The 15,766-nt window shown below is 34.6% G+C and overlaps 1 protein-coding gene across 1 annotated transcript in view; it reads left to right on the top strand.

Moving 5' to 3' along the window:
- LOC128994973 (zinc finger SWIM domain-containing protein 8 homolog) overlaps positions 1-15,766 on the top strand; it is a 197,732-nt gene that overhangs the window by 95,278 nt on the left and 86,688 nt on the right. The window contains exons 15-17 of the mRNA XM_054419837.1: positions 448-637; positions 13,303-13,782; positions 15,537-15,699. Of these exons, the coding sequence (XP_054275812.1) occupies positions 448-637; positions 13,303-13,782; positions 15,537-15,699 (833 nt within the window). The remainder of the gene's footprint in view (positions 1-447; positions 638-13,302; positions 13,783-15,536; positions 15,700-15,766) is intronic.

Below are 15,766 nucleotides of genomic sequence, written 5' to 3'. Positions count from 1 at the left end.
AAAATGGCGGCTGTGTAAGTAAATAAGGACTTCCGGCACAGAAAACATATTACTATAACCCAGAATGCCAACCGTGTGGTAAAAAGCATTAAGTGTTTTGAGAGAGCTTTGCCTTTCAATCGTAGACAGCGCCACCAGCGTTGCCATGCACTCAGCATAGCAACGCTGGTGGCGCTGCCTACGATTGACAGGCAAAGCTCTCTCAAAACACTTAATGCTTTTTACCATGCGGTTGGCATTCTGGGTTATAGTAGTATGTTTTCTGTGCTTCCGGCCAATTTAAATATGGTATTTACATATGTTTCTAACTCAGGAACAATGCTCTAAAATTTTGGCAGAGAGTTCCGGGACAACCTGTATACTTAGATAGGCTTGGAGGTTTTACTTATTAAGTTTGCCAAGTGTGCTAAAGTAATAAGGTGTGCGTAATGCGTCTGTCTGTGATAGGTGAAACTAGCCAATCAAGAGTCAGAGCTGGTGACACTTCTAAAGCGTATTCCCCTGGGAGACCAAGAACTGGCGATGATCAGAGAGCGAGCTCATCAGCTGCGTGAAGGAACACTCAAGTCTCGTGGAGAAGCCTTGCTGCCTATCAACCTGGCTGGTTACATACTGGACGCTCTCATAAACACCTCAGGTACCAAACAATTAGATAAATTAAAAGTTTTTATCTAATACTAGCAGTTACCCGGCGCGCGTTGCTGCACCAACTATTATTTTAAATGGTAATTTGTTCTTTACGATGAATAATAAAAGTGTATAGCCTACCAAAAATAAAAATAGAATATTTTACTTAATTGCCAATGGATAAACAATGTTTTTTGTTTTTTCTTTAGGTGTATAAATATATAGGTAAGTTTTTATGAGTACCTACCATCACGTGAGCATACAACATACAGCTGTCCGTGTGAAAAGCATGCATTTTCTAAATTTTAACCAAAGATAGTCAGGGATTGCCCTAGTGCCTTATAATGGTGATTGCGAAAGCAAGACATAAAGGAAATTGGAGTTGCTTAAGTTCAGAGGGTAATTCGGATGAAATCATCAGTATTCTTGGGATTAAGACTATTTCTCTTTTAAACTTACCACTGATAATTTTTGCTTCAATCAATTTTGGTGTCATTTTTTTAATCGTCAGTCTGGTAACGTTGCACAGCTTCGGTGGATTTAAGTTTTGCATTAGTATTATTGGAGTTCCTTCTTTTAATGACAGTAATGTGGTGGGTTAATGACAAATTGAGAGGCATTTGAATACCTGAGATAGCACGCACGACTATTATTCACTTAATAATTTATATTAGATTTGTGGGTATAGAACTAAAGATAAAAATATTATGGCATTGGCATCCCTTTTATTGTTTATATACTTTGATAAAGGTTTTTATGTTTACATATTTGGCATTGGAGAATTTAAACGTTGTTGAGTGCACAGGTGTGCTGCAATGGAGTTTTAATAAAATTTGGACTAGTGATGGGCGGATCCAAGAAAATGTCGGTACCGGATCCGGATCCGGATCTTGAAAAAATCGGATCCAAATACAGATACGTTTTTTTCATTTTTCAAGGGTGGGTTTTTTAAATAAAATAATTCATATGGCTAGGCAATGTCAAAGACTAACTGTGTCCATATAAAAACACTTAATATGTGTCTTTATTGAAAACAAAGTTATCCCAATTCTACGTTGCGCAATGATTATCTGATTATCGATCCTAATTTTGAGGAGATACGAAAGAGACAAACTATCACCTATTGCGTTGTCTTTCTAACACAGCTATTCGTATCGTAATCTACAACGCAGTGCGAGTGCATGATTGGCTAGTCGCTATGACGACACACGGTTGCCGTGACAACCTACAGTGCGCACTGAGCACTGCGCCTTGTGTGGGAGGGGAGATTATACCAACAAACTATTTCAGGAATTCCATTTTGGGACGGATGAAAGATAAGGAAGAAACAAAAAATGGTCACGTGTGCAAATGTAGTGGGCGAGACAATAAGGCTATATACGAGTATTGCCGCGTCGTAGTTCCTTGTTTCAGATTCCCTATCAAACACCCCTATCTGCTATCTCTCTCTCTCTCTCCCCGTCCAGCATCTGGTGCTTTGCGGGGATACTTGTTTGTATGGTCACTTGTGGGAACTCTGCCATTTTTAGTGTTAGAAAGAATCTAGTGAGAGAAGATTGTTAGATAAAATTTTAGCAGTTGTTTTTTGTGGCCCTCTCTCAAAAATTCGTCCATTTACCAAGTGCCGATTTTTGTCCTTGTGGGGCTATAACGGTCACTATGAGAGAGGGATTTACGAGGATATGTGAGAGGAATTAGTGGGGATATAAGAGAGAACATTCAGAGGATATAACGGTCATTGTAAGAGAGGGCATAGTGAGGATATGTGAGAGGGATATGTGGGGATATAAGAGAGGAATTTATAAGGATATAAGAGAGGAGCATGTGGGGATATAAGAGAGGAATTTATAAGGATATGAGAGAGGGGCATGTGGGGATAAATGAGAGGGTTTTGTGAGGATATATGAGGGGGACTTGTGGGAATATAAGAGAGGACTTTATGGCGATATGAGAAAAGAGTTGATAGTTCTACAGTTACTTGGGTTTGTGCGATGGTGATTATCCAGGAGACACAAGAGAGGGCGTTATGAGGATATGAGATCGGATCTTGTGGAGATATACAAGATAGATATTTGTGGGGTTATGTAGGCCTATAAATAGTTTTTGAGAATGTTAGACGGTGAAATAGGATACCAAGTAACTTTCAATGGATATAAGAGAGGGATTTGTGGGACTGTAAGAGAGGACTTTACGGCGATATCTCAGAGGGTTTTGTGGAGGTATGAGAATGAAATTAGGAGGACACGTAAAAACAGTTAATGCTAAATGTTTAAGGGTAATATAATTAATTGAATGGTCTTAAGAAATGATTTAAACACTAGACTAATGATTTATCACGCTTTATTTTCATCAATTTTACAGTATGGAACAGTATGGAAAAATTCAAGCTTTGGGGCGTCACCTCTGGTTCGTATCAACTTTTTAAACTTCAAAAAAGTAATACATAGAATAATGTTTTCAAACCCGTAAAACATTCTTGCAAACAACTTTTTAAAGAACTAAAAATTCTAACCGTCCCTAATTTGTATATTCTTAAATGTTTATTGTATGTGAAATCAAATTTCGAAAAACTCCTCAGTGAAAATAATCGGCACAATTATAACACTAGATTTAATAAAGATTTTCAATATCCTATACACAGATTAAATCTTGTGGAGAGGACACCTTCTTATATGGGTAAAAGATGTTTTTACTATTTGCCTGGGTTCAACGAATCAATCATAGGATTAGTATCTTTTAAGGAAACATTGTTTAGTTTTTGTTGGAAAATAATTATTTTAGTATAGATCTGTTTCTCGAAGACAAATCTATGTGAATTGTTTTTTTTTTACTATGTATTTATTTTTACCAATTAGCTAGTTTATCTTAGTATAGTTTGACAATGTCGGCTGTGCCAGAGCATTTGAAAAAAACGTTATGTGTCAATAAAGATGACTTTGACTTTGTATAAGTATAAGCAATGGTTTAAATAAATATATAAAAAAATTACCATGTATACATACATGAATATTCATGTCTGTACCCCCGTCATTAATATTATGTATGTGAGGCAAATGTTGACACCACTTTACCTGGAATATATTCTTATATTCCTTAGACAACGTTATAACTGAAGATTTAATTATAAGTTTTATAAAATTTCGGATAAATGTATTTTAATGTGCATACAATTTTTTCAATAGTAACATATTTTCATTATTTTTATGTTGATATTATATAATTTCATATGCAGGTTAAATACGCACCATCTGAGATCCCTGTCTCAGATAGTGTTATAATGCTATTCATAAAAGTCGTCACTTCAAGTTGATACCGCAACATGGTGTTATCATTCATTGTGGTGTTGAGCTTAACTTGTTGATATCGTACTTCCAAAACTAACTTAATAATAAACTTGATATAATATCTTTGAAAATCATACTTTGGACGATCTTTACTTGTTGTAATTAAACGATTACAATAGGCTTGCATTCAAGCATGGCCGCCTCCAAAGAAGGCAATGTGGTCTTTGAGCTTGCAATACTGCAATCCCAGTCACCCCATCATGACACCATCATGACACCATCAGGTGCTTTTTTCTGCAACCCATATTTCTGTAGATATTTTTGCAGGAAACTCACATCGAACCAGCCAAAAAAACTTTTGTGGTGTTGCTAATTCTAGATGGCGTGAAAGCCTAAAAGTCCATTTTTTATGGCTTCAAAAGTAACATTACTTGATTTATCTATTCTTGTTTCTAATCAATGTAAGTGTCTATTTTTTCCAGTATAGCAAAGAATGACCTTTTTTATTACTGGAGTGTATAGTAGTAGTTGTAACTAGAGTTATAACAGTTTTTATAATTAATATTGCAACATTCAATAAACATAAAAAAACTGAATTTAATAATAAATATTTATACTACGTCATACATTTTTCATATTTTATGTCATATTTTGGAATATAATTACGTTTTTAATATTAAAATAATAATCATCAACTACTTTTTATACTTATGTAATTTACTGGTTTATGTCGTTAAATTCTTGTGTTATTGAAGTAATTTGTTAAACTGCATGGACAAATACGACATCATGAAAAATACAAGGTAACTAGACTGTTTATTCAAACCGTCTGAAAACATGTTAATAATGTTTGAGATATTACCAGATTACTCTCTAAGGATTAAAATAAAACATTTTCTTTCAAAAATCATTATTGTTTTTTTAAAAATTACATTATTAATTAAGTATAATATATACAAATAGTGTAGTATATTATTAAATAAATTGCTAAAACACTGTGGCATAAAAATATACTGACAAACAATACAGTAATGTAAATTGAACTTAACCTAAAAATTGGGAATAAAGTATAATCATCTTACTATAGTAAAAATAAGTAAAAATTTTCGGTGTAGCCCTTCAGAAAGTAACTATAGAATGTACCGGTAGAAATTTAACAGAAGTATTAAGTTTCAACTATTAAACTGTATAAATAATAACTTTCAAAAGATCTAAGGGCACAAAACAATAATTTTAATAACGTAGTGTTTCTTGTCTGTATTGTGCAACGCTCACATTAATTATTCAGATGTCTTTTGGGGTTAGTAAAACGTTACGCATGTTTGTTGTGAACTGTTTGTATATTTCATCGTTTGACAAGCCCCAAAAACATCTTAAGGACCGAGGCAATTATTGCTTAATGTAAGAAGAAAATAATTCTCTCCTCTAAAAGACACGTTTAGAATAAAACCTAAAATGGTAGTGGTAGAAAATGGTCGTACAAACATAAAACATATAAATCATAAAACCCTAAGGCTTATAAGCCATTGAAAACCTTTGTAAATAACAGTAAACATTACATTGGGTGTTTAAATTCATAAACAAATTCAACTCATACAATGCAGCACCACGAAAAACGACAGATAATACCAACATTTTAAAACTGGCATTACAAATAAAACAACACAGAAAAAACAACTAATGTGATAGTTTAAACATTACTGTTGGTGTTTAAATTCATAAACGAATCATACATTGGAGGACTATGAAAAACGACAGATAATACCAACATGTTTAAACTGGCATTATGGATAAGTTAAAAATGATACAACACAGTAAAAACAACTAATGTGATAATTTGTTCAGGTTTTTCTGTGTTCTTTCCTGTACTATTGCGTTTACCTTTCATTTGATCTTCAGGTAATTTCCTATTCCTTGCAGCTCAGGAAATCTCTTTAAACGTTCTTCGCACTTTTTTTTTTGTTGGAGGTCTGCCCAGTATTATTTCTTCAGCAAAAAACAACTCAAAATATTCTGTGTGAGTTTTTTGAAGTTTCAAAGCTGATTCCTTTATGTTTATTACATACATTTGGACATATCGATGATTTGGACCCATTGCGCTGGGGTGTGGCCAGTAAGCAGGTGCGCGGTCTGTGAAGGTCATTCCTCCCCCGCCCACCGATCACAGCGCACAATGATGTTCACGACTCGAGTTGACCAAATTCCGAATTGTCATTACATCGTCCGTCGTGACTCGCGGTAATAACGACACTCCGATTGCAGTGTACATTACATAACAAATTTGATAACGAAAATAACAAAAATATGACGTTAAATAAATATCAACATTACAATGGTTGTGCCTATTGAAAAATGCTCTAGTCAATATATTTACCTAACCCGCCATGTTAAACTTCCCTATCCCAAGCGTGATGTATACAACTTCCTTACTTCTCGAGTGATGTAAAGTTGAAAAAAACTCACTCGGTGATGTAATGAAACCCATTTAAATAACATTGAGTGGATAACTTAAAAAATATACCTCCATGGAGCCAACGACGTTCAACGCTAGAAATCAGCTGTGTGCTTGAATTTTATTGTTATGCGTTGAACAATTTTCCTAACCTAGCTTTTGTTTGTAAATGGACGTTACTGTTAGAAGATGAGTGAAATTGATAATGAAGTATATTGCTCGTAACCTCCTTAATATTGTCGGGTCAGGTAAAATTTTATACGTTACAAGTTACGCAAGAGCGTGTTTACATCACTTCGGTGAATTATGCAACTCGCCTTCGCTCGTTGCACAACATTCACCTGCGTGATGTAAAAACGCTCTTACTACACTTGTAATGTAAATAACTATTACTACGTAAGCCGATTATTTGCGTCAAAATTGTAGGCGACTGAGAAGTCCTAGAATGACGGGAGAGGGCTCAAATTAAAGGGAAAGGTCACAATACCGAGACGGCGGAAAAATAGTGAAATTCCCAAAATTTTAACACAAAATTACATATAACGTAAAATGTTCTCCATAAGAATAGCATTAGAAGTAATTTAATGCTGGTTTTTGTTTACTACAATAGGCTAAGGCTGATCGAGGCCTGATAGAGGCCTCGTGCTTGTGGCAAAAAATACAATACATATAAAACTCTTGTCCCAACGTAGAATGAAGCTTGTAAAATTGTGTTGTGTTGGAGATTCAATGGAGTTCAAATACTTTTAAAAATAAAAACATTGCTCCGTTTATGTTTTACTAGCTTTGTGCCCGTTCTACGTACGGGGATCTTATCTTAGTCACTTGAAACCTTCTTATATTTAGAACAGCAGTTGGTTTGCATAGTTTCAGATATCTGCATAACAAATATTTGCATAATTCAGCTACCAACGCGTCTAAGGCAAAAGAACCAGAACCAAAAACTAACGTTTACAGTAAAAAAAATAATAGTAAATAGACCAATTATATGCGTTAATCAAGGTTATTGATCTCTTATTGGTTTTGGATTTTCTCGTAAAAAGTTATCGGCAATCAATGTTATTTCACATTAATTGCTTTATTTGTAAACAACGTTTAATGTAAACTTATCGGTGTTAGTTAAAAAAAAAAAAACAACCTTAGACAAACAACTTTTTGTCATTTAATAGATTACGTATTCTCTAAACAATGATTGGTATATTTATTAACATTATAAGGAAACGTGACAAAAATCACACAACGTTGGGTTTTTGGACGTTTGCAATTTTATTTCTTAAGTAGAAAGTAGGTAGGCCGTGTATTCTAGGGAAAAGTACCGGTTATCAAGGATCGTCGTCAAAAAGTTTGTTATGAATAATTGGGTAGGCGTACGTACCCAAGAGATGGGCTAAGGGCCTATTGGCTGTATGGTCCAGCGATTGCATCACACGGTGAGTATGAACTATTGACTATTAAAGTCAATGGTATAGGAACAAAAAGTGACACATTGGAAAATCGAGTTTAGCATCATCCGTAAACCTCAGTTACAATCACCAACTGCAGTTGTGATTTTTTACTTTACACTTATTGAAGCGCCGTCAATGAGTGGAAACCTTGTTTCTAATTTATTGGTGTTGATCATTCATAAATTTAAGTTTCCCAGCCGTATACAAAACTGATTCAAGGTCTTCTTTCTGGTTATCAAAACTCAAGAACAATCTTTTACAAAAAGAATCTCTGGTTCCTGAACTGGATGATGCCTAGTTATAATTTCATTTACGTGGTTACACTATTTTATTGCACTTGCGATTAATTAAATCCGTTATGCAAGAAAAACGTTTTTAATCTCACTTGGTTGGGATTTGCTTTTAAAATGTAATCGAAAATGGTTACGGTATTTGTAAACAACATTTGTAAACATATTAGTGACAGCTAGAAAAAATAATCTTGATCCGAACAGCTGTTCGTTATTTAATAGATGATTATGTGATAACAATTGGACGAAAACTTAAAAATCGCACAAAACTGCATTTTTGAACGTCAGTAATTTTATTTACAAAGTAGTGAGGCCATATATTAATGGCTAAAGACACTCTCGCCAATCCAGTGAATACATTAAAATGACTTGGATCTTGATAGGTACTCTCGTTTTCCATCGCGTAAAATGCCATCTTGAGTGTTACAGACGGACAGCAGACAGGCGGACAGAAATAAAGAGATAAGACTCGTTTCTGCTTTTTTAATCTTCCCAATTTTAGTGTGTGCCCTCAATTTCTTTAGACTGATAACAGCCAGGCTTACGCACAGGCACCTGCCCATTAGTCAAATTTAGGCAAAGTAAGGCAAATTGTATCTTAAAAATGTTGTACTCTAATGTTGTATAGCTATTCTCTGTTTTAGTTTATTATTCTTGGGATAAATAAACGTTTTTTATTTAGTTTTTCATTTCATTATGTATAAAACGTAAAAATAACCTAAAAATATATTATTCTGAGCAATGTACAGACAAAACTCTAATTTTTTATATAGATTTTAGATAGATTGGACGTTATTCTTTAAACTCTAAGTATATACCAATAATGATTTTAAAGGACAGAAATATATTATCCATTCAGTTTTTCAGTTATATAAAAGGTTTAATAAAATAGTAATTATGCGTAAAAATTTGGATTTTTGCGCCACGCCACGCTTCATGATGTCTGTTCAGCAGCAGCACAACGAACTCAGAGAACAATAACTGTACAAAATTACAACCTCGTGCTTCTCAAAGAGTGTCATGTCTATCACTGAAGACACAAACCATCCCCACAATGTACCATTTGGAAAAATTCTCTCTCTAAAATTTAAACGAACCAATCAGAATTGACATCCTCATAGGGACCGCAGATATTCTCATATATCCCCACAAATGATCATGAGGTACAGTTCTCTCTCTAAATTCAAAAAGGACCAATCAGGCCTCGTATCCCCATAAGGACCAAAGCTTTACTCTCTTTTCGGAGAGAGAAAACCGGCATCAGCGCAGCTCTGGTGGCCGCAAAAGCGAACTAAGTGTAAGGATCATAAGGTGCCATGTGGGGATATTTTCGTTTGGCGCTGAAAGTGGGCAATTTATGCATTATTTTGAACGAATAATCCATTTCAGCCAAAAAAAAGACCTGGTCCTTATGGGGATATCCCCACAAGGACCAATAGCCCCACAAGTATACTTCAGGACGAGCGTATAGCCGCATAAGTGACCAGATAATAGAACTCCCCCTCTCTCTCTCTAACGATGTACTGATTAAACAGATTGTGGTTGACGACTTTTCTACTTATAAGTTTCCCTGCGGTTATTTTAGTTCAATCAATCCCATAACCTTTCTATCGTTTATCAAAATTTTGGTATTTTATTTCCTTTAAACCAACCCCTATTTACCATCTGTATTTTATAGAATAAAATGTTTGTTTAAAAAGTTTGACTGGCCACACAATTTTGTACCTATTTTATCTATACTAGTGTCCCTGTTGCTCGAATTCGAGCAATTGCTAAGTATTACAGGTGTTAATTTAAAACGAATAACAGTCATAATTTTTGATGACTTTAAAATATTCCACTCAAAGATTATGGAAATACTCAAGATGTACAAAACAGATCGATATAATCAACATTTCATGTAAATATATCTTATCATTTTTCAAAAGCTGATCTTGTTTTTTAGTGTTTTCTACAAATAGGCTTACTCATAGCCGCATTAGGTTGTCCATAACTATTATAAATTCTAAAAAAAACATTGTTTCATTTTCTTCTTCTTGGTGGTGTTCTATGATTTTCCTTTTTCCATAGTTTGCAAATCGGCTCTTTCAATGATTACTACGAAATGCAACACAGTGTTAATTCAGTTTTCTTTTTAGTAGCCTATATCAAATTATCTAGGCTCTCTTGCTTTTTTCCAATGTAATATTTACGCCAACCCAAATTCAAATAGTAAATATTCCATTTCAACCAAGCCAGTAAATGTTTGTAGCAAACTGTTAAATTAGCAAACTAATTGGCTGTGTACAATTAACATATGTTCTTCTTCTCACTTTTAAATTCTGACAACAGCTGGAGTTTCATAACAATTTTGGTTCCCATGTTAATCTTATGGAGAAATACGAAACTTTAAAGGGCTCCAGGGCCTCACTCTCTAATTATTTCCCTAAAATAAAAATTTCCTGCACAACTTCACGTTACGCTCTTTCCAATGACACCAAAAACATCTCAATCGGTTCAGTAGTTTCAGAGGAGTAATTGTCACAAAAAACCTGCTTGCGTATTAAATAATTACTAGTGTACATGTTGCTCGAAATCGAGCAATTGCAAAGAAGTACAGGAGTTATTTAAAAACAAATTACTTGGTTGAAAACTTATTACAGTCATAATTTCCAATGATTTTAAAAGAGCAAAAGAGCCAACTAAAATATTATCAACCAATGGAAATACTTACAATTTACATAGCAGTCCTTTTCCATTTTAAAGGGTGAATTTTTAACAATCAAACTGCCCATGGACGGGAAAGGGTAAGCTTACAATTTAAGGTCAATGTAAAAAGGCTGTCAGATTTTATTAAGTACCGTACCTAAGTTATTTAGCCAATTTGTAGACAATAAGGTGTAGGCTACTTTAAACTCTACAGGACAGAGTTATGCAAAAACTGGCAGAAATCTGAAATGGTGTTATTTATCATAGGCTTAGTCATATGCCAAATCCTTAAAATAAAAATTTAATAACTAACTTATATCATTAAACACAAACCAACATCCAAAACTATACACATTTTTAATGCAACTTCGATAATTTACACATTGACTGTTTACAACATATCTTTTTCTTCTCACTATTAATTTTTGCTTCGCAACGGGAAAAATTTGTTTCATAATTAATTATTGAAATAGATTTATAATAATCTATCATAAAGTTTAAGATTAAATAAACCTACCACATAGTTGTTTTATTTTTGTTATCAGCTATCTAAAATTGTGAAATAGGCATTCGACAGTTCTGGTTGTTTACATTTAAATGTCAAAGCAAATGTAAACATTGTGAATTTTCTCATGCTTCCATGGAGACCAATTATTAATATTTAATTTCTGACAACAGCTGGAGTTTCAAAACAATTTTTGTTTCCCATGTTAATCTTATGGAGAAATACGAAACTTTAAAGGGCCCCAGGGCCTCACTCTCTAATTATTTCCCTAAAAAGAAAGTTTCCTGCACAACTTCACGTTACGCTCCTTTCCAATGACACCAAAAACATGTCAATCGGTTCAGTAGTTTCGGAGGAGTAATTGTCACAAAATTCCTGCTTGCGTATTAAATAAGTATATAGATAGATATATAAAAAAAGGAATTTTGTATAAAGTAACAGTTCCTTTGATGATTATATATATATATCAATAAGTGCTGCGTGCTGTAATGAATGCTTTTTATTATCATAATAAGTAGGCCTAATGAATTATTAATTTTTGATAATACATGGGTCATTGAATACCATAATGTCATGTAGTTTCCTATTTGTAACTTGCAAATAATAATAATTGATAGTTAATCCTGGAAAATTAGAAATAGTGAACACATTCATAAACCTGTTGTCAAAACAGCTACGCGGGTGTAAGGGTTTATTGTTTCAGAGGCTAGGGTGTTTCAACGACAAAGTGTTGGTCCTCCCGGCTTAGGGGGGGGAGGGGTGGTGGTGAGACTGCAAGAGGGGGAGGAAACTGGTTTTGGCTATTTATTGATTAGTTCACCGACCCTTCTAGACACCAAAATTGAGTGACAGTGTTAAATCATTGTGTTCTGTATTTCATTTCTTGTTCTTGTAGTGTTTTGGTCTATTTCCTCCTGGTCCCTTGCAAATTGTATTATCAATGCTAAATAATTGTGGTCAATTCAAATTATATTTTTGGTTATTCAAATCTCCTACACAAAAAGACAAAAGTCAAACCAGGCAAGGAAAAAACCTGCTATCGTAATCCCCGTACTCAGCCATTTGGGAAGTGGTGAAAGTCTAGTCTAAATAGCCTATAGCTCAAAGGTCTCACCCTTCCCTTCCCCCCCCCAACCCCCTACTCAATGTTGCTATTCCGCTCATTTCGAGGTCATTGCAGAACCCCTCCCTCCCTTATATTGTTTTGGCTTTATAGTGTTTCTGTTCTGACTTTTATAAACATAAATTTATTGCTTACGTAACAGTTCACTAGTGGAATTTTCTATTGTGAAACAGTAGGCCTACTTTAAAACAAAATCACTACCGATCATGTCATTCTATTCTGTGTCAAGTCAGTATACCATTGCCAGTCAGTCGCCGGCGACTGCTTTGAGTTGACCTATTCTGTCGTGACAGCTATAAAAATAGGTTAGGACAACTACCTCTTTTGGTTATTTCTATATTTGTATTACTGTAGAATCTACAGTAATACAAATTATCCATCATTTTATGTAAACACAAGTTACATTTGAACAAATATTGATTTTTTACAATTTTAAACCAATACCCAAGTAAAATACCCAGATAATTTTTGAAGTTGTATTTGAATCGTAATCTTAGTTTTTAAAAATGGATTGTATGTTCAACAATCAAATTTGGGCTCGGTTCGGATTATCCGCTTACCTCTACTTAAAACCCTCTTGGGCGGAGCCCTTTTGACATATCTGCACCAAACTTCACTCAAACCATCCTTGAAAGATGCTTAATGATGCCTGAAAGCTTTATTACACTCTGTTGAGTGGTTTCGAAGTCCGTAACGTACATACATATATAGTTCCTCTTTTATAGATATAGGTTGTGCATTTTTTTTAATGATGTGTCCATTTACAACAATACCAGCATCTATTACGTTTTAATTTTAATTTTAAAACAAAACTCTAATTTTATTTATATAGATGTATTCATAACCCAAAAGATTTATCTAATCTTATCCTTATTTTTGTTGCAACAGTGAACCGAGAATGCAGATGTCAGTTGATTAACCCAAACTTGAGACTGCCAGGGGATGAAATGCTTGGGTTTGAGGCTGCAGTGGCCGCGCTTGGTCTCAAGGCCAATGTGTCAGAGGCCGACCACCCGCTGTTGTGTGAGGGCACCCGTCGTCAGCGAGGTGACCTGGCCATCACACTACTGGTGTTGTACAAGGACGACCCTCATAAGTTGGCCCGCATCATGGACAAGCTGCTTGACAGGGAGGTGCATCAGCTGATTAAGTCTCCGGTACCGTACAGCTACTACAGCAGCAACCCCCCAGTGCGCAGTCAGTTCATGCCACCTGCCCGTGGTGGACTGGTGCAGAGGAAAGACCTGGATATGCTGCCTCCACCTCAGCAGCACCCTCACCCACACTCCCTCCCACACCAACACCCGCACCCACATCAGCATCAACACCAGCACCCGCCAGATATGATGATGGACACATCAGCTATGAGTGAGTATCAACCCGTAGTTCTAAATAAATCTGTACTTAATGTAATTTTTATTTTAAATCTATAACTCTAAAGCTCACTGCTATAGGACCCTAAGATTCCCCCTTATTGGATATACATAGTTTTTTTTTTATTGAAATGACAGTGTCATTTTGATAGGAAACGTGTTTTTGGCCATCATCTTGGATCGGCCATATTGGATATAGAGCTAGCTTACGTGTGTATAGAACATTTTTTTTATTATTGAATCTCTTGCCGCATGCGAGATTAAGTCAGTGATGTGTTTTTTTTTTTTTTACTGTAAGAAATATATTGACTGCAGACATTTATCAACAGATGACTGGTCAGAATACGACGATTATCACAATATTACTTTGATTTTGGCTGAGCTGAAAATATTAGGCTGGCACACCTCTATAGTACCTTAAATATGATAGTTTGCTTATGTGATAAAAAGGGTTTAAACTTGGAAATTGGCTAGTTAAAATGTTTCATTGCTGTATATTTTTTTACTTGAAAAACACCCAAGCCTACCTCAAAAATACTAAATTGAAAGACATAAAAACAGGGGCTGGTGTAGTATAACTAATCCATTCAGAAAACTTGGTAAAAACTACCTATTCAAAAATGGTATTGGTATTGAGAATGGTTTTTTTTAGGTATCGGTATCGAGAATCGATAAATTTTCATATAGACACATCACCAATTTTATCAAATATTTTTAACACTTCTGCTACATTATAAATTATATTGATTTGAATGTGTTTGGTAATTCAAGTGTTATATTAAAAATAAAAAATAAGGTACCAATGGTACCGGAACCGACAACCGAGAATCGATTTTGGCTAGGAACCGGTTCTGGTACCGACATTGAAAAAATTGGTACCAACTCCTCACTAATAATAATAATAATAATAATAATAATAATGAATCTTTATTGCCATTTGGTAATAAATAAATTACAATAGACAAGGTCACATATTCGTTACATGTTTTGTTACATTTGTTATGTTATATAAAATATTAAATAGGCTACAGAAAATGTAAAATAAATCTTAAAAGGATAAAACATCAGTAATAATACAAAATGTTTAAATTAACAGGAAAAAACTAACTATAACAAGAACAAACAATCATCAAGACTGCTTGGTCTTACATTTAGGTGTTGAAAAATCTGCATATATATGCAAAAATATGCCAAAAACTACTCGACTGAATAAAAAGCACGACATATAATAAGCCAATCTGATAATTTTGACCTATACGGTTGAATGTTTTCCTGATTTTTAAAAGATATTGGAAGTTTATTAAATAGTTAATAACAATTAATTCTGAATATTTGTGAATACTAATAAAATATGTAACAGTCAAGTACTCGTTAAACCTAATGTTATTTAAAAAGGGAATAAATCTGACATATTTAAGGAAATATTTAAGTAAAAATCAAATCAGGTAAATGAAATTTGCTTAGTCTGCAGGTTTGCTGCGGCAGGGGCATTTACTTTCAAGGAAGTTGGCGGCCTCTTTAACCTTGCATGAGCCCGTCCACATAGGCCTTGGGACATGCATGTAAAGTATACAGGAAAGCAAGGGGTAAGCCAGTAAAGTACAAAGGTGAACTGTACTGGTAAAATCTAGTGACAGGTACCAATATTTGAACCCACTACATCACTGTCGTAAATTCTAAGTCTGTCATGCTACTAACTCCCCAAACATTGCTTTCATTAGAGCTATTATATGAATAACCTGATGACAGATGGCGCAAGTAGTCGACCACAAAGCTGTACAAGTGCTGAGTTTGAACAAGGGTTGGCCAACTTGTCTCTGAACAGTCCTGGGACTTCACATGTCACTCCCCCCCTCGGACTGTCCAACCCCATCAACCCCTCTGCCACAAGGCCCAAGGAGACCTCATCCAGGTACTTACTAAAAACTATCAATTAATAATTCTTTTTTTTTTGTGCAAGTGAGAGAAATATTAATAGT

Source organism: Macrosteles quadrilineatus, unplaced genomic scaffold, assembly GCF_028750875.1.
Source record: "Macrosteles quadrilineatus isolate MER2022 unplaced genomic scaffold, UCM_ALF_1.0 Scaffold_1__1_contigs__length_201487025, whole genome shotgun sequence".
NCBI lineage: Eukaryota > Metazoa > Arthropoda > Insecta > Hemiptera > Cicadellidae > Macrosteles > Macrosteles quadrilineatus.
The sequence above is the reverse complement of the archived record's forward strand: the minus strand, read 5'-3'. Positions and strand labels throughout refer to the sequence as shown.